The 21,154-nt window shown below is 38.8% G+C and overlaps 1 protein-coding gene across 1 annotated transcript in view; it reads right to left on the bottom strand.

Annotated features, from left to right (window-relative positions):
• The window catches only part of eIF5B (eukaryotic translation initiation factor 5B), a 609,831-nt gene that overhangs the window by 67,855 nt on the left and 520,822 nt on the right, over window positions 1-21,154 (bottom strand). The window contains exon 21 of the mRNA XM_090369319.1: window positions 4,139-4,442. Within this exon, the coding sequence (XP_090225445.1) occupies window positions 4,139-4,442 (304 nt within the window). The remainder of the gene's footprint in view (window positions 1-4,138; window positions 4,443-21,154) is intronic.

Below are 21,154 nucleotides of genomic sequence, written 5' to 3'. Positions count from 1 at the left end.
TTTGATTATTAGTCTATGCCAACATATTAATAACCAAAAAACAATAAAGTTAAAAATTATAATGATACAAAAGTGGTGTCCGCACAAATATGCAAAAATTTTATTTTTTAAATTATTAATTATGATTTTTTCGGAACACTAGTGTTCCATGGAACACAGTTTGAAAAATGCTGCTCTAACCCATGCCTTCACCACTTTCGGCTCTTATTATTTTCACTTTTTCTTCAGAAGTAAATGCATGTCTTTTCTCTTTTTCATCCTACCAATTCCAGGAGCATCCTCACTGTGTTCTCATTTCATTCATCTCAACCACAAGGTAAAAAACACTTCTACAAGTTACTGTTAGGCTAAAACCATGAAAACTGAGAATACATAACAGCAACAGTAATACTTGGGGTTATAAAACCAAACCTTTGTTTCAGTTTCACTTTCAGATTTATAATACACATTAGATTCTAATCGGATAAATTTTCTGTTTATACTGTGAGGCAATTGCAAGGATCAGGGGAGTGTACAATTTCAGTAGCTGATTCAAGAATATAGTTGTTTCAAGGATAATGTTCTAGTGAAATGAGTTTTCTGTGGTATTCTATACTTCTGTAATATAATAATGATATATTCTCTGCAGGGGCTACAGATAATATACCATTATTGATAAAGAGGTGGCCAGGGTGGCAAAAATTACTTTCTATTGTGATGAGTGTCATTGGATGCAGGTAAGATTATTAACACAGTTTTGATTTAAAGGCATCTGGGTGTCTTGGAATGTGCTCTATCCAAGTGGACCATGAAAGTATTATTGTAGTTTCATAGTATTTCAGTATTATTTAAGTCCAGTTTGGGTGGCTGGGCAGTAGCAGTAGCTCTGTGTAGATAAAATTCCGATGTATTGAAGTAGGCAAACAAAAGAGAGAATTTAAATTAGAATGTCAGAGCTTTAAATTAGAATGTTATAACAAAATCAATTTTTAATGGGGGGGGGGGTCACGACAACACTGCTCTTACTTCTTTCTACCAGAGTCTGCAAGGCAGATGATGCAAGATGGCATTGGACCCTGTAACTCCAAGTATAGAACAACACTGTATTGTCATATTTTTAGTGAAAAAAGAACATGAAACACACTGAACTTCCGTGAATGTTACGTGCACAGTATGTCGGAACTCCTACCATGTATGAGATCAATGACAAGTTTTCAGAGGCCAGAAAGCAGTTACTAAATGCCCACATGCTCAGGTTAAGCTGACAGGTGTGAGCATTGTGAACACTTGTTTCACTGAGGAACTGATTCTGGAAATCAAGAACTACATCTATACTGCACATATGCACTGAAAGTGTGCAAATAATTATTTGTGGCTGGTTACTTGATGTTCAAAAAAGTATGCGTGCAATGGGTACACGTACTTTTTTGCACTGCTGTATTTATACATTTTTGTTATTTGAATCAGAAAATAAGATGGATGCAGTCTTCAGTAAATATTTGACGATTTCACTCCTGAGTAAAAGCAATCCAGCATAAAGTGGTGCCACACAGACTCCCCACCATCCAGAAAATTCAATAGTCATAACCAGTCTTTTGGTTTACAGAAGTAATGCACATCACTTTTCTGTCATGAGATCTGAAAATTAAAGCATAGTACTACAACCTGCTAGGGAATGATGTGCTCTACACAAATTGCAAAAAGGCCAGGGAAACTGTTAAATCATCCTACTGCAAGAAAACAAACAGTGCATTCTGTTTTACTCTGAGGACTGACTCTGACAACCGTGGGCAATCTACCTGTGACTTTCACTTGTTTCAGTCAATGAAAGAGCATTTGAGAGGACAAATTCCAAATAGATAGAAAATTGTCTTGTAATCAGTTTACATCTTCCTGTACTAACAGTATCAGTACTTTGAAATGATGATTGAATAAATGCATCAAGTATATAGGAAAGAATACAGTCTGGCATTCCCCTTTCAGCAAGTGGAATGCCAGAGGTGTATTCAACTCTAGCAGTAAGCTACAGAATCTTGAAATAACTGGGAGTAAAGTGGAGGAGAAACTGTTGAAGATAAACACAAGAAAGGCACCCGGGGTGGATGGGATCTATCCAGTTATATTAAAGGAGGCAGCAAAGGAAGTAAGCAAACCCTTAGCCACAATTATGAGAGCTTCCTTGGACTCAGGGGAGGTACCCATAGACTGGAAATGTGCAAATGGAGGATCAAAATAAAAAGGAGGATCAAAGGCTGACACAAGTAATTAGAGACCTGTGAGCTTAACTTCTGTTCCAGGAAAATTAATGGAGGCACTGGTTAAAGAAGCACTGCAGGATCATTTAGACAAGACTTCAGTTATAGTTCAGACACAGCATGGTTTTGTTAAGGGGAAGTCTTGCCTGACCAACTTGATTGGATACTATGATGCAGTCACAAAAGAACTGGATGCAGGGAATAACTTTGATATTATATACTTGGATCTTAGAAAGGCTTTTGATACTGTTGCACATGGAAGACTGCTACACAAATTGGAGCAGTGTGACATTGGAGGCAAATTGCTGCTATGGATAAAGGGGTGGTTGAGGGGGAGAAGACAGAGAGTGGTAATCAATGGACACTGCTCATCGTGGACTAATGTTATTAGTGGAGTCCCTCAGGGCTCAGTGCTGGGTCCATTATTGTTTTCTGTATTTATAAATGATATTGATGATGGTATATCAAGCTTAATGTCCAAGTTTGCAGACGATACAAAGGTTGGCAGGGTTGTCAAGAACACTACTGACACTATGCTGCTGCAACAGGATCTGGAAAGGTTGAGCAGATGGGCTGAGAGGTGGCAAATGAAGTTTAACATTGACAAATGTAAAGTACTACACATGGGAAACAGCAACCCCAGAGCAACGTATCAACTCTGTGGTACTACACTGACAGTGGTAGAGAATGAAAGGGACTTGGGGGTGGTTGTGCAGGCAGATATGAAGTTCTCTGAGCAGTGCAGATGGGCTGCAAGAGTAGCTCATGGAGTATTGTCAATGATATACAGGAATTTTTCCAGCAGGGATAAGGAGGTGATTATTCCATTGTATAAGGCAATGGTCAGGCCACACCTAGAGTACTGTATACAGGTCTGGAGGCCTCATTTCAAGAAGGATGTAGAGCTGCTGGAACGAGTACAGAGAAGGGCAACAAGATTAGTGAATGGAACAAAGGGGTGCTCTTACGAAGAAAGGCTTAAGTTTTGCAAATTACTGTGTCTGGAGACTAGGCACCAGCGAGGTGATCTGATAGAGGTGTATAAAGCCTTGAATGGTTTAAGCATGCTCAATGCTGATGGGATTCTTCCTCTTGCTCAGAAAAATCACCTGAGAGGGCATAAATTCAAATTGAGGAAAGACAGATGTAGGATAGACGTGCGGAAATTTGCCTTTAGCCAGCGGGTGGTTGGTTGGTGGAACAGACTTCCATCCCTTGTGGTGGAGGTTGCTAGCCTAAATAAGTTTAAGGCTCAGCTGGACAGGTATTTTGAACGAACAGAGGGGTGAAGTGGAAGTGGGTTTTTTTTGGCTGATGCTGCGTAAGCTTGCTTTCTTGCATCAAATGCCTCTACTAATGCTAATACCTTGAAAGGAGTAATTGTGTGTATGTGTTTCCTGTATAAAAAAAAGCCTGTAAAGTCCAAGTCAACCTTGAACCACCATCATAATTTGATGGTGATTAATAAAGTTAGCAAATCACCAATCCTGATTTAGAGGATATAAATGACTGATCTGCATCTACATTCAATAAAATAACATAAGCAAGTCTCTCAACTGATGACTTTCAATTTATTAGGAACTTGTAAACATCAGTAACACCTAATGTTTCTAAATATACATATTTGTGATAAGTTCTAATACTAACCAACTTATAAATAAATACTCCCCTCCCCTGCCATTACTTTTCTTTAGGCTTAATTTAAATCAAAACACCTTTCTTAATGAATTTTATATACGTTTACTTGCTCTGGCTTCATTTGCTCCTAAAACATAACTTAGAAATATATTATTAATACCTTTCCAGTATCAGTTTATTTTACACATACCCACACCCAAACACAATTTTCCAAAGCTCAAATTTTATTTAAGATGCATTATAAGAATATAACAACAAATACTTACTTCTCGAGAAGGAACGCATAGAGGTGTGCCTTCTTTTATAATTCCTGCTTCTATTGTAACTCCCATAACAATGGGATCTCTACTGTTAAAGATATACTGAGGAAGAACTTTTAACTTGCAGGGAAACACAGCCATATGTTTTACTTCATCACGTTTTTTCTGCTTTAGTTCTTTTCTATATGCTGTGAATTTGTCAAATAAATGGTAGATTATATCAGCTTGGAAAATTTTTACACCTTGACTGTCAGCCAGTTCTTGCGCATCTCTTTCCACTTTAACATCAAATGCTAATATTACAGCATACCTGATAACGATAAATATGAGAAAAAATATGTCCAGCTAATAAGAAATGAAAGTTATATTTATTTATACATTCATTTTTTTTTTATTGAACAAAGAAAATTTGCAAGTTTAAGCATTTTTTAAAATTACAACTGCGGATTGTATGAATGACATCTCTCAAAAAAAAAAAAAAAAAAAAAAAAGTGGTCAAAGTTCAGGAGTTTAATCCTCAAAACTCTGCCTCTAGGATGGCTCCAGCAACTATTGTCTTATGCTATGACAACTTTAGTTGAAAAATTTTACCGCTGGTCAATAGGGTCATATGTTTTGGTTCAGACATTGGTAGGCGTATTATTGGCACAAAGGCTACTGTGGCTATATTATCCATTTCAGTTATACTGGATGCAATTTTGCTATATCAAAGAGAGGTTAGACATGTTACCTTTAGAAATAAGATTTCAGACAAATCTGCATTGTCTCCAATAATCCAAGCACATTTATATCATTGAAGTGTAATGGGTCCTTGTATCTAGTATTACAGCAGAATCTTGTTAATACAAAATTCAGAGGAACTAAATTTTGAGGTTTTGTAATAATGCTAAAAATGTCAAAACTTAGCCATTTTAAGTGTTATATATCTATTAATATTAACTTAAGCTTTGCCTAACAATAACATTTTGTTTAGCTTTTGTTTGATTTAAAAGGGAAGATATGAAAAGAAAACAATATAATTGAAATGAAAAAATTAAATAATTAACCTAATAAATTATTTTAAAGAAAGAATTAAATATCATTTGCCCAGTTTGTCCTACATGCATTTTTCAGTACAGTACAAATATTATTTTAACTTTTGTCTATGGGAACAAAAACTTCATTTTGCTCGGTGGTTAGCAGCACTTCTGACATTGGCATTGCTGTAGTAGCAACATCATCCATCCACCTTAATAAAATCCCCAGATTCTTCAACAAAATCCACATGTTGCTAGCATCCATATGGATCATAAGTCCCATCCTATCATTTTGCTGTGTCATGCTTTTCAATGATATTCTTGCCAAAACTAATCATTATGAAGTAGCTGATGCAATACTATCCCAAGTAACAGCATTATGAATAACAAAGTCATTCCACTTTGGCTGCAAACTATTTTCTCCTCCTATGATGAGGATCAAATAACTTAGCAGGTAGGCTTTATATGCTCTTTTTAAGTTATAAATAATGCCTTAATCCAGTTGCTGCATGAAACCGGTGGTAGTGGAAGATATGTTATTCAACTTGTCCAAGAAAAAATAATCAGCTTTTCTTTTTCTTTCTTTTTTTTTTTTTTTTTTTTTTTTTTTTAAAACAAAAACCCCAAGCACAAGAGGTATTAAAACCTACATTACTTAGTACCATGCATGGGTTAAACTCATTTTGTTCACTAATCTTGTCTACTAATGTAAAGAATCAATTTTTGTTTATTCAATCCATTTAAAGCCTTAACATCTAAATTAGATGTCCTTCCATGTGCTTCCAAGGTTTCTGAGTGCTTCACAATTTGCAGAACTGAATTATTTCATGGCAAGAATACCCTTTTGTGTCCCTGGCTTGGACACAATCTTGTTGTTCTTCCCTGCACACATACCATATCCTTCTTAAAATAATGCTTCCAGACCTGTATGTAGTACTCAAGATGTAACTTCAGGATTTTTTTTATACAGTGGAATAATCTTTCTCTACTGGCAAAATTTCTGTATATCAATGACAAACTCCATAAGCTGTCCTAGCAGCCTATCTATACTGCTCAGAGAACTTCATGTCGTACTGTACATTTATCCCTAGTTCTCTTTTGTTTTCCACCAGATGGAGTGTGGTACCACTCAAATGGTATGTTATTCTGAGCTTACTGTTGCCCATATGCAGTATCTTGCATATGGGCAACTGTAATCTAAGAAACTCTCAGCCCATCTGCCAAATTTTTTTTAGTCTAGCTGCAATTAAACCTTGATTCCTGTAATTAATCCATTGCCAACCTTTGTATCGTTTGCAAACTTAGAAAATAAGCTTAACATGACCAACAATATCATTAATAAATACTGAGAACAGTAAGGGGTACAACACTGAATACTAAGGATGCCACCAATAATATTAGTCCAATAAGAGCAGTGCCTATTAATAACAACCCCGTGTCTTCTGCCACTCAGACATCCCTTTAACTATAGCAATTGTTGTTGTTGTTGGAGTGGGATTTATTAGCACAAGGGCTGCTATGACCATATTGCGCCTGTTACTTTGGAGTGTTGGTCAATATAGGAAAGGAGACTATTCTAGAAGTGATTGTATGCGTTGATCATTTTTAGATAAGTGAACAGTTCTGATAAGGTGGCATCATCTCCAAGTATATGGCTTAGTTGCACAGGTTTTTGTGAGCTAATTAAAGATCTGAAACATGCGATTCTAGCTGAATGATAATGTGCACACTCAATAATAATATGTTTCACGGTAAGCATGGAACTACAATGCAGGCAAAGTGGAGGATCTTCTCCTAGCAGTAAAAATAGGTGTGTAAGATGTGTATGGCCAATTTGTGCTCTTGCCAGCACAACCTCTTCCTGCCTGTTTAATCGGGAACTGCATCTCCATAGCTGTGGATTCCATAGTTTTATTTCAAGAAGTTTGTTACCTGTTTGATTATGCCACATTTCCGACCACGTCTCAGTACATATCCTCCATATGATTGGTTTATAGTCAGAAAAAGGAACTGGGATGGAATCGAAACAAGTAGGGTGTTTTGCTGCTTCGTCTGCACGCTCATTTCCTGGAATTCCAACGCGGTTGGGTGTCCAGCAAAACGTGACAGTTCGCTTATTTTTACTGAGATGGCATAACTGTGACCTGATTTGTGAGAGAAGTGGATGCAAATGTTGTGATATATTCTGTAGGGCATTCACAGCACTTAAAGAGTGTGTATATATTATTACATGGGTGTTTGGAACATCGTTGTTGTTATTATGTTATTTGGTTTTTAGGAGCATTAACAACTAAGGCCATATTGCTCCGGGATATGCAGTGGTCATTCCCTGACCTTTCTGCATCCTCCACATTTGGTGGTGACGGGCTCAAACCCTGGTCTAATCAAGAAGCGTGTGCTATGCACTGCTGCTCCTTCCCACCTGGCTACGGAGGCGCCTTGGAACATCGTTAATGAGATTTAAAGCTATTTTGATTGCATATAGTTCAGCCGTAAAAACACTGCATTCAAGTTGTAATTGGACAGAGACAGTGGATTGTAGGACTCATTACTGCAGCTCCCACGGATATATCAGTTTTGGAGCCGTCTGTGTATATCTGAAGACTGTGAGCATTGGTCAATGCATGATTTGCATGTAACTGTCTAAGATTGTGGTTCGATAAGGAGTGTTTTCCCCACTGAAGAAAATAGTTGTTGCAATGAGGTATATACATTGCCCATGGTGCTTGTACTGCGTCTGTAACTTGAAAGATATTTCCAAGGTAGATGTTCCAATTTTGAGTTACCTCTTGTAGCCGGATACCAGCAGGTTTGTTTTCGTTGGGTTTATTTCTATATAAGTTTTCCCACTGCGGTTCAAAAAGATATGTCCAGATGGGATGAGATGGGTGACTACGTAATTTGACTGCATAACTAAGAAGCAATACTTTTCTCCTAAAATGTAGTGGAGGTTCATTGGCATCTATATACATACTTTGCACTGAGGATGTCTTAAAGGCCCCTAAGGCAATCCTGAGAGCACTAGGCTGGACCGGATTGAGCCAAGCCAATGCTGTCTTACATGCAGAATCATAAACTGGGGCTCCATAATCTAGACGAGATCTTATTAAGGTTCGATATAGGTGTAGACGAGTGACGTGATCGGCTCCCCATGGCATGGAAGAGATAACTTTGAGGATATTTATCTTTTTCATGCACTGAGTTCATGTTTGTCGTATATGTGCCTGAAAGGCAAGTTTAGTGTCGAGTATAAGGCCCAAGAACCGGATACTTTTGCTAAGTGGTATTTTTTGGGTTCCTAATATTAGCTCCGGATCTGGATGGAGCTGACACTTTTTGCAAAAGTGGATAGCAGTTGTTTTTGTTGCAGAGAGATGACAGCCATTGCGGGATGCCCACAACTCTATTTTGTTTATCGAGAGCTGCAATTCTGGCTCAATGGAGGGCATGCTTTGTGAGTGATAGAATATAGTAAGGTCGTCTGCATATAAATAGGTGTCAACATTAGCCGGAATATCTTCTGTTGCATTATTTAGTCTAACTGCAAAGAGTATTGCACTTAGAACTGATTCTTGTGGGACCCCTTCTTCTTGGACAAATGTATGGGATAGTGAATTGCAGTAACGCACTTGAAAGGTCCTGTTTTCTAAAAAACTCTGTATGATTAGTGGTAGCTGACCCCGGAGTCCTGTGGCATACAGATTTTGAACTATGCCATACCGCCAGGTAGTATCAAAGGCTTTTTCGATATCCAGGCAGATCATGACTAGATGTTCTTTATGGATAAAAACATTGCGTATGTTGGATTCTGCCTTGACCATAGGTCTTGAGTTGACCGATTTTTTCGAAATCAATACTGATTCTTATTCATCACCGAATGAGATTCTAGAAACCATACTAAAAGAGCGTGAATCATTTTTTCTAGTGTCTTACCAAGGCAACTGCTGAGAGATATTGGCCGATAGTTTCATGGATCTGATTGATCCTTTCCAGGTTTGGCAAAGGCTAGAACTATTGAGTGGTGCCAAGAAAGAGGGTAGTAGCCATCTGAGAATATCCGGTTGAAGTATATCCCATCAGGGCCCTGGTGCACTATCACCCGACCTATTTAGAGAGCTCTCTAGTTCAAATAGTGTAAAAGATCAATTATATGGAGGAGATGCCCTTGTATCGAAGTTCAGGTTATGCTTTTCTGCATTAGTTTTTAGCTGTTTAAAAGTAGACTCATATACTGATGTTGCAGAGATTTGAGAAAAGCAATCTGCCAGGGCATTTGCAGTTTCTATTGGAGAGGAGAAGTCTACTTTTCCAGCTTATAATGGGCATTGATTCGGAGAATGATTTACCATTCAGCTTTTTGATTTTATTCCAGATTTTTCTACTCTCTGTATTTTAGTAATAGTGGAAGCGAATCGGACCCAAGTGTATTTTTTCGCTTTTTTCTGCGCATAACGTGCCTGTGCTTTAAGTTTCTTAAAATTAATCAGGTTGTCACTTGTTTGATACTTGCGAAATCGATTCCATGCTTTATTCTTTTCTTTTTTGGCATCACGGCATGCATCATTTCACCAGATATTGGCATGTCTGCGAGGACCGGCTGTGATTTTTGGTATAGCACAGGTTGCAGCTGTTATTATCTGTGCAGTAATGTGGTCGGTAACTTCATCTATGGACTGGATTTTGATGACTTGATTATCAAAGGAAATTGAATCTGCGAACTTGTTCCAATCTGCTTTTGAAAATTTCCATTTTATGCGGCTGGCTATATGTGTGGTTCCGTTTGTTTGTAATTTGCAAATAATTGGGTAATGGTCACTGTTCAGTGGGTTACTTGAGACTAACCACTGAATGATTGTGAATAGTTTTGGGGAACATATTGATAAGTCTATGGCAGTAGATACTCCGGTGGGAAAGTGAATATAAGTGTCAGCACCAGTGTTTAATAACGTGAGATTCTGGCTGTCAAGAACTGTTTCAATAAGTTTTCCTCGTTTGTCTATCTGGGGAGATCCCCACATAGTGTGGTGCCCATTGAAATCTCCTAGTAGAATGAAAGGAGATGGAAGCTGCTTTATAAGGTCCTCCAGTTCTTTCGCATTGAATTCTTTGTTTGGGGAAAGGTATACAGAGACTATGGTTAAAGTAAAATTTAAAACGATATGTACTGCTACAGCTTCTAATATGGTCTGCAGCGAGATCTGTTTTGTAGGAACTCTGTTGTCAACTAGTATGACTACGCCTCCTCTGGTTGAGTTAGTATTGCTTCTGTCTTGTTGATAGATACTATCATTTTTAATCACCGGAGTCACCTGCAGGGTTAGATTGGTTTCTTGCAAGCAGAAGCTTATTGGACTGTGCTGTTTGATTAGTTCATAATCATCAAATATATTGCTTCGTAGACCTCTACAGTTCCACTGTATAATATTCTGCATTATTTAGTTTTAGAGATTGTGTATGGTTCTGTCTGTTTTTTATACCCAGCCTGCTTGTGTCGTTCTAGTTTCATCTTTTCTTTTTTTTTGGGAAGTTAGGGCGCCCAATGTCCATATCCTCTTCTGCTTGTAAATCTAAGATTGTCTCATCCTGCAGGGTGCCAGCATCAATGTCCATATTTCCTGAGCATGGTTGGTATGCAATATTTGGGGGTGATGCTTTCAATTTCACAGTTTCTGGTAGAGTATCAGTTGCAGTTGGTGGGACTGTTAGCGGAGTATTGCTAGCACAAGTCACTTTACATTGTTCTGTAGGTGGCTGCTGTGGGGACGACAGCACTGATCAAGGCCAATCGGCAATTGAGATGGATGGAGGTACTGTGACTGCCATTTGTGTCGCAGCTGACTGGTATTTTTTGGCTGCAGCATAGGTAATTTTTGGCATACTGAGCATAACTTTCTTCCAGCTTCCTGGTAGGTGACCTTTTGTTTAACTTTGTATTTCTGAATCTCTTTTCCTACCCTCCAGAGTTCACATGCTTTTGAGTATGCTGGCCTTTACAATTTGGGCATCTGCATTGCAGTCCGTTTGTGCATGAGCTTTAGAGCCACAGTTTGGGCAGATGGTGTCTCCTCAACACACTGTTTGCGAGTGTCCCAATTTTCGACACTTGAAACATCTGATTGGGTTTGGAATGTAGGGAAGTATTCGGCAATTAAGGTATCCAGCTTTGACACACGATGGTAAGGTTGGTGTACTAAATGTGAGGATAATATTCCTAGTGGGAACAAGTTCACCATCTTTTTTAATTATTATCCGCTTTGCTTGAACTACTTTTTGATCTTTTAGTTCTTCCACTATCTCATCTTCAGTGACATTCATCAGGTCCCACTCTGCTATTACTCCTTTGGAACTATTTAAGGTAGCATGAGGGGGTGACCTGTACTGGTATTCCACCGTAAGTTGATAATTTTAGTAGAGCCTGAGAATGCTGGTGCTTAGTTGTTTCGACTAGCAGATCTCCAGATTGGAGTCTTTTCACCATTTTGAACCAGCCACACTTTCCAAACATTTCTGGATTAGAAATAGTGAAAGTACACTCATAGGTTTGGCAGAAAGAGAATGTAATATGAGGAACGTTGGATATTCCTGCTGATTCTCATTTTTGCATAGTCTCTTAGATTGTGATTCGTCACGTTCGGGTTCATTTAAGTCATGACATGAGCGTCTAGGCTCAAGTACTGGATAATTGTCATAATCCATGGTTGCTCCTTTTAGCCCCAGAGGATAACTTTTCCTACAGCTTACCGGCCCCGCCACGTGGAGGCAGGAGCAGTGCCACCAGTGACCAAGCGATTAGAGATTAGTAGTTAGTGTGTTATGTAGGTTAGTTCTATATACAAGAAGAAGAACGGTACCTTTCCTTTCTTTTTGGAAAGCTTACTTCTTTATTTAGAAGAGCTGAAAAAAAATAACTTAGTTAATAAACACTTGAAATTTCTCTGAAATCTATTAATTCTAGAGAAGGCAATTTGAAATTTGCTTTGATCACTCGCTTGGCACTCAGGGACAACTATAGCAATAACTTACCCCTAATGCTACACTGCTCCAATTTGTAGTCTAGTGAAACAGTGTCAAAAGCTTTGCAGAAATCCAAATATGTGATGTCAAAATGATCTTTTGCATCCATTTCTTTTGTTATTGCATCATAGTAGCCAATCAGACTCATCAAACAAGATCTCCCTTTAATAAATCTATGCTGTGATTTCAGTATAACTACATTTCTGTCAAGATGATCCCATAATGTTTCTTTAACCACTAACTCCATTATTTCATGTCTGTATAGTTGTTCATTACAGTCATATGATCTATAACAGGGGTGGCCAACAAGTCGATTGCGACTTTAATTTCGGTCAATCACGATGAATTTTAAATATATTTAAAAAATAGATTGGTCAAAATCTAAATATTATTATTATGCACTCCACTACATATGCTAATTATAAATCCGTTGAACTATGCTTGTCTATTGAAAATTCATGCAGTTACGTGATGGAGAGCATAGTGTATGTGTCGAATTCTTATTTAGCCTACTTAATATTAATAATTGGACAGCATATTACGTTCTTAGCTGTTTTTTCACCAACCTTTCATGGAGTAAAATAAAATTAAAATAAAATAAAACAAAACAAATCTTGATAACTATATTTACAATAACCTGTATTTACAAAATTAATATACGTATTACAATATTAAAAGTATTAAAACACAAGATTAAAATGCATTAAAATATACTAAGTTAAAAGCGATAAAATCCCGTAGCTTTCAAAGGCTCCAGCCTTCTTCTTCAGCAGTACTCTCTATTATTCAGTACACCTTTAAATATCAGCAGGGTAATGGTAGGCATCACATGTTTCCATTCTCACGTGTTCCGCTCTCTTGCATTGTGGAACCGGAAGTGGCTCGAACGGAAGTCGTACGGAACCGTTCATCCTTTTTTAGGATAATAGTCTCTAAAAGGGGGTGAATCCGTACACCCCTATCCCTATTAATGTTGGTTGTAGAGCTGATCCGCAAACTCTCGAGCCACTTACGGTCCCAGAACCTATGCGCCCGATCGGTGATAGTGGCATCGTCTGGGGAGATCTGGTGCTGCTTCTCCCAAAAATGTTCGGCCACGGCGGACTTGTCATATTCCGCATTTCTTATTGCTTTTTTGTGTTCCCCCAGACGATCTTTGAGACGACGTTTTGTCTCCCCTACATAACATTCCCCACAATCCGGGCATCTAATATTATATACGACCCCACTAGCATCCTCTTTTTGAATGGGGTCCTTAACTTGAGACACAACTGTGCGCAGTCTTTGTCCCGGAAGCTGCACACAGCGTGTCTGATATTTTCTTAATACTCTAGTTATATAATCCGTCAAGCCCGGATAATAGGGAATGTATGCAGTGGATACTGGTATAAAAGATTCATCTCTCCTCTGATTTTCATTAATAAATTTATCTATAATCCTCTGGGGGTAACCACATTTAGTAAGATCCGCCGTGACACGTTCATACTCTGCTTTCCTATCATCGGAGTTACTGCAATGTGATTTCGCTCTATTAATTAGCGTTCTTATCACACTGTTCCTATGATGGCTGGTCAGGGCTGAATTATAATGCGTATATTGCCCTTTACACATCGTTTTTCTAAAGACTTTTGTCTTTAACTGCTGGTCTTCCCTACAGACCAACACATCCAGGAACGGCAGAACTCCTCCATCTTCAACTTCCGATGTAAATTGTATGAATTGGGAGAAGCCATTTAAGATATTCAACACATGATCTTCACTCCCCTTCCGAACAAATGTAAACGTATCATCCACATACCTTTTCCAGGGGCGCATAGGGAGAACACTAGCATTAAATATTCTGGTCTCGAGCTCCTCCATAGCTAGATTTGCTATAATTGCGCTAATGGGGGATCCCATAGCTGTACCATTAACCTGCTTATATATAATGTTATCAAAAACCATAGTGTTACTTGAGAGGCACAATTCTATACCCTTCCTAATATCTTCTGGATTAAGTTGCATCCTAGTATTTAGGGTGGTATCCCTCTGTAAAACTATGTTTGCACACCACACTCCATGGTCAATAGGAATACAAGTGAATAACGATTTTACATCAAATGATATCATAATTTCATCCTCTTCTATACGCTGGCTCCTAATAAAGTGCACAAATTCTTTACTATCCTTGATACTATATTCAGAGAGTCCTACTAGTGGAGACAATAGTTTGGCTAGGAAACCCGAAAGTGCATACGTCGGACTACCTATAAATGAGACTATGGGTCTGAGTGGCACGTCTACTTTGTGGATTTTGGGTAAGCCATAAAACCTTGGCATTTGGCTACCTGTAGCATGTAGTGTCCAATATTGTTCTTTAGAAATCTTATTAGATTTAAGCCAACTCTGCAACATTCCGTTCACTTGTCGCTCCAAACTAAGAAGTGGACTCCTTCTGGATAACCTTATAGGTTGTCTGATCTTCTAATAAGCTCAACGCTTTATTCTTATATACTTCTTTATTAAGAACCACCGTTGCTTTGCCTTTATCCGCGGGTAAAATGGTGAAAAAACGCTAAGAACGTAATATGAATATACCCAACCTCAGAGGCCTATTTGAGGAGTAATTGGACAGCACTTATATGTTAATTTAATAATCTTTGATTTAAAATGAATACTACGAAAAAGAACAAAACGTATCATTTTCATCAAGAGTGGGAACTAGAATACTTTTTTTTGTAACGATAAAAGAAAAATGCTGTTGTTTGATTTGTAATGCTTCCGTGGCTATACCCAAAAAAAGGAAATTTAGAAAGGCACTTCAACTCACCGTTTAGTAGTATTTTTGCATATAAATATCAATTTTTGGCAATGGCTATGGATCTCAAATGAAAATAAATATGATCATTTTGCAAAAACATCCTGTTTTTGAATTTAATAGTGAGAAATATGCTTCCAAAATTGAGAAAGTTGTGGATGATTTTGAAACCAGATTCAGAGATTTTAAAACAATTCAAGCCATTTTTCAATATATTTCTTTTCCATTTAATGTCGGTTTAGATACGAAACAAATTGTAAAAAAAACTGCTGGAGATTTTTCAAGTGGAGAAAATATTACCTGAAAATGAAATTATTGCATTGCGAAACAATATCTTTCTAAAAGCCAGATCATCAGAAGGAGACTTTTGGAAACATATTTCCCAAGAAAAGTACCCAAATGTAAAAAAATGCAGTGAACTTTTAAATTCCTGTTTGGTTCTACATACCTATGTAAATTGGCCTTTTCGTATTTGAAACAAACAGACAAAAAAAAAAAAAAAAAAAACCGCTCTACTCTTACAAACAAGCACACAGAAGATTTTTTATGGTGGGTCTTATCACGGTATATCCCCGATTTTAAAAGCTTGGCAGATGACTTGAAGACACAAACTTTGGATAAATTAAAACTTTAAATATGTCTAAATTTAAAATAAGAATTCTGAATTGTATTTAATTTTTAAATTTATAAACAACATTTTTCAATGTGTTGATTAACTTTTTTAACCATGTGCAATGAAATTCTTGAGATGGTAGATCGCGCCACATTTTGAAGAAAAAAGTAATTGCATCACAAATTAAGTTGGCCACCCCTGATCTATAATATACACTCAACTCTCATTTTTGTTTTCCCATTGTTGGTCACTCAGTTCTACTGGGTGGTGGTCATAGTAGTAGTGGCATGTGGTAGATGACTTTCATCAACCGGTGAAATACCACCACTTTGCTTATTGCAGGCTTGAAGTGGTGAAACCCATGTTTAGACTCTACAGCAAAGTTTCCGGCATCCCCCCCCCCATACTTCTCCTTCAACCCATGCACGGTACTAAGCACTATAGGTTTTGATACCTTTCGTGTTTGGGGTTTTCATAAAAAAAAAAAAGAAAAAAAAAAGTGTATGAGCTTATGCAGCATCAGCCAAAAAAAAAAAATCACACCATTCCCTCCAAATGCCTGTCCAGTTCCTCCTTAAATTTATTTAACCTATCAACTTAATTGGTTAATTGTTCCAGCAATTAACCACCCGCTGGCTAAAGGCAAACTTCTGCACATCTATTCTACATCTGTCCTTTCTTAATTTGAATTTATGCCCACTTAGGTTCATAATCTGAATATGTGGAAGGATCCCATCAGAATTCAGTGTGTTCAACCCACTCAAGGCCTTATACACCTCAATCAGATCACCACGCAGGTGCCTAGTCTCCAGCCACTGCAATTTGCAGAACTTAAGCCTCCCTTCATTCCCCTCACCAATCTTGTTGCCCTTCTCTGTACACGCTCAAGCATCCTTCCTAAAATGAGGCCTCCAGACCTATACGCAGTACTCAAGGTGTGGCCTGACCATTGCCTTATACAGAGGGACAATCACCTCCTTTTCCCTGCTAGAAAAATTCCTGTATATCATTGATAAGACACCATGAGCTACTCTTGCAGCCCGTCTACACTGCTCAGAGAACTTCATATCTGCCTGCACAATTACCCCCAGGTCCTTTTCATTCTCTACCACTGTCAGTGTAGTATCACAGAGTTGATACGTTGCTCTGGGGTTGCTGTTTCCCATATGTAATCCTTTACATTTGTCAATGTTAAACTTCATTTGCCACCTCTCAGCCCATCTACTCAACCTTTCCAAATCCTGTTGCAGCAGCATAGCATCAGTGGTGTCCTTAACAACCCTGCCAACCTTTGCATCGTCTGCAAACTTGGACATTAATCTTGCAGACGATACAAATACTTGCAGATATACCATCATCGATATTATTTATAAATACAGAAAACAATAATGAACCCAACACTGAACCCCGAGGGACTCCACTAATAACATTAGTATACGATGAGCAGTGTCCATTGATTACCACTCTGTCTTCTCCCCCTCAACCACCCCTTTATCCGTAGCAGCAAATTGCCTCCAATGCCACACTGCTCCAATCTGTGCAGCAGTATCAAAAGCCTTTCTAAGATCCAAGTATATAATATCATAGTTATTCCCTGCATCCAGTTCTTTTGTGACTGCATCATAGTATCCAATCAAATTGGTCGGACAAGACTTCCTGTTAACAAAACCATGCTGCGTCCGAGCTATAACTGAAGTCTTGTCTAGATGATCCTGCAGTGCTTCTTTAACCAGTGCTTCCATTAATTTTTCTGGAACAGAAATTAAACTCATAGGTCTATAATTACTTGAGTCAGTATTTGATCCTCCTTTGTGAATTGGGGTAACATTTGCACATCTCCAGTCTATAAGTACCTCCCCTGAGTCCAAGGAAGCTCTCATAATTATGGCTAAGGGTTTGCTTACTTCCTTTGTAGCCTCCTTTAACATAACTGGATAGATCCAATCCACCCCATGTGCCTTTCTTGTGTTTATCTTCAACAATTTCTCCTCCACTTATTTAATGAGTGTTCATTCCATTTTAACTAGCATTAGCATTAGCAGAGGCATATGATGCAAGAAAGCAAGCTTATTCAGCATCAGACAAAAAAAAAAAAACCCACTCCCATTTCACCCCTCCGTTCGTTTGAAATACCTGTCCAGTTGAGCTTTAAATTTGTTTAGGCTATCAACTTCAACAACAAGTGATGGAAGTCGGTTCCACCAACCAACCACCCGCTGGCCAAAGGCAAATTTCCGCACATCTATCCGACATCCGTCCTTCCTCAATTTGAATTTATGCCCTCTGCGCTGATTATTCTGAGCAAGATGAAGAATCCCATTGGCATTGAGCATGCTCAAACCATTCAAAGCCTTATACACCTCTATCAGATCACCTCGCCGGTGCCTAGTCTCCAGACTCTGTAATTTGCAAAACTTAAGCCTTTCTTCGTAAGAGCACCCCTTTGTTCCATTCACTAATCTTGTTGCCCTTCTCTTTCTCGTTCCAGCAGCTCTACATCCTTCTTGAAATGAGGCCTCCAGACCTGTATACAGTACTCAAGATGAGGCCTAACCATTGCCTTATACAAGGGAATAATCACCTCCTTATCCCTGCTAGAAAAATTCCTGTATATCATTGACAAGACACCATGAGCTACTCTTGCAGCTCGTCTGCACTGCTCAGAGAACTTCATATCTGCCTGCACAATTACGCCCAGGTCCTTTTCATTCTCCACCACCGTCAGTGTAGTACCGCAGAGTTGATACGTTGCTCTGGGGTTACTGTTTCCCATATGTAGTACTTTACATTTGTCAATGTTAAACTTCATTTGCCACCTCTGAGCCCATCTGTTCAACCTTTCCAGATCCTGTTGCAGCAGCATAGCGTCAGTAGTGTCCTTAACAACCCTGCCAACCTTTGTATCATCTGCAAACTTGGACATTAAACTTGATATCCCATCATCAATATCATTCATAAACACCGAAAACAACAACGGACCCAACCCTGAGGAACTCCACTAATAACATTAGTTCACGTTGAGCAGTGTCCATTGATTACCACTCTGTCTTCTGCCACTCAACCATCCCCTTATCCATAGCAGCAATTTGCCTCCAATGCCACACTGCTCCAATTTGTGCAGCAGTCTTCCATGTGCAACAGTATCAAAAGCCTTTCTAAGATCCAAATATATAATATCAAAGTTATTCCCTGCATCCAGTTCTTTTGTGACTACATCATAGTATCCAATCAAATTGGTCAGGCAAGACCTGCCCTCAACAAAACCATGCTGCGTCTGAGCTATAACTGAATTCTTGTCTAGATGATCCTGCAGTGCTTCTTTAACCAGTGCCTCCATTAATTTACCTGGAACAGAAGTTAAACTAACAGGTCTATAATTACTTGTGTCAGCCTTTGATCCTCCTTTGTGAATTGGGGTTACATTTGCACATCTCCAGTCTATGGGTACCTCCCCTGAGTCCAAAGAAGCTCTCATAATTATGGCTAGGGGTTTGCTTACTTCCTTTGCTGCCTCCTTTAATATAACTGGATAGATCCCATCCACCCCAGGTGCCTTTTTTATGTTTATCCTCAACAACCTCTCCTCCACTTTCCTCTCAGTTATTACAAAATCATCCAGCTCACTGCCAATGTTTACTTTACCCACATCATTCTCCTTCCTGAATAACTCCTGATGCGTGAATGCAAAATACTCGTTTAGATTGTTAGCCACCTGAGCAGGATCCTCAACTGTTGAACCATCAATATCCAGTGGACCAATCTGATTCATCCCTTTCCTTCTTGAGTTTAAATATGTAAAGAACTCTTTTCTGTTTTTCTTTGCATCCTTTGCCAAGGATTTTTCATGGTCTGCCTTTGCCTGCCTAATCTCCTTTGTGACTTGGTTACAGACCAACTTATATCTATCATAGGCTTCCATGTCACCCATTAATTTGTATGTATCCCATGCATTTTTCTTCTCTGCCACATGTCTCATTAGTTCATCTGACAACCATTTAGGCCTGGTAGCCTCCAAGATTAGTTGCTTGAATGCTTCCCATTTTGAGTTTGCTGTTGGTAACATCATCAGTTGGTCCCACTGTATAGAATTTAAATACTGTCTCAGACCATCATAGTCGCCTTTACGAAAACAAAAACCCTTCCCTTTACCTCTGATGGTACTTACCTCCTTGAGTAAATCCCACTTCAACACACTGTGATCACTGCCACCTAGTGGTTCATTTATCTGCAGATTCTTAATGCATGAAGAATCACTACTGATAATCAGATCAAGAGTATTGCTCCCTCTTGTTGCCTTACGAATATGCTGATGTACAAAACAATCATCCAATAAATCCACAAAAGCCTTGCTAGTGTGAGAGTGACCAACCCACAAATTCCAGTCAATATCTGGGAAATTAAAATCCCCCATTATAAGACTCTCTGATTTACTGGCCCACTCTATTTCCCTGTACAATATCTTATTATACTCATCAGAGTCATTAGGCCTACAGCACACTCCTACTCTCAATTTTGATTTCCCTATGCTTATGTCACACCAAACTGACTCGACACTGCGCTGTCCATCGATGTCGACTGGCTTCACTTCCTTGGACTTTATGTGTTTCTTAATTAATAGCATAACCCCTCCTCCCCTCCTGTCCTGTCTATCCTTTCTATACACATTGTATTCCCCAAATTCCAGTTCCGCATTACTTATATCTGTGTGACAGCACGTCTCTGATATCCCAACAATATCTGCCTTTGATGTTTTGAGCAATACCTCAAATTCATCAAATTTATTTACCAAACTCCTAGCATTGGTGTACACGCAGGTATACATGCACCTGTTTCTATTCTTAGCTACCCTAACACAACCCATGTGTTTACTTGTACCGCAATGACTCCCAGCAGTCTCTGAAATATCCTACATCTTGTTTTTCAGGCTTCTGCTCATTTCAATAGAAGCAGTGCAAAAACACTTCCACCTCTGCCAGTGGCTACTGTTAATCTATTAGTCCTTGTATCCCCCCCAACTAGCAGTTTTCCGACCCACCTAACACTGCCTCGACAGCATCAGCAAAAATTCTTGCACCCTTTCTATTTAAGTGTATCCCATCCCTGTAGAAGCAATCTCTCCTGTTAACAAGTACAGTCCAGGCTGAAAAAAATTCTACCCCTTGAGCCTTGCACAATCCCTCCAGGGCCGAATTGATCGACAAGGCTCTCATCATATACTCCCTCCTATCGTGTCTGGGCAGAATTGCAGACACTTTCAAATTCAACCCTAATTCACGGCTTTTTTTCAACAGTGACCTGTACTTGCTAAGTAATTCCGCCGGTCTCCTACTCTTAATATCATTAATGCCAACGTGTACAACTATATCACCTTTTGTGCCCTTAAAAGATGATATCCGCTCTACAACGTCATCAACCTTTGCCCCTGGCAGACATACCCTGGTCCTATTCCACCTATCCTTTTTACAAAGCATGTTCCCCGTTTCCCTGACAATAGAGTCACCAACAACTACTAGTTCCTGTGGGACCAGCGCATTCTGCCTAGGGGGCTGCCTCTGTGTTGCCTGATGACCAAGTGCAAGCTC

The sequence above is a fragment of the Mastigoproctus giganteus genome, chromosome 3 (assembly GCF_048544385.1).
Source record: "Mastigoproctus giganteus isolate SK-2022 chromosome 3, ASM4854438v1, whole genome shotgun sequence".
In the NCBI taxonomy this organism is placed as follows: domain Eukaryota; kingdom Metazoa; phylum Arthropoda; class Arachnida; order Uropygi; family Thelyphonidae; genus Mastigoproctus; species Mastigoproctus giganteus.
This window is presented reverse-complemented; position numbering and strand designations above follow the sequence as displayed.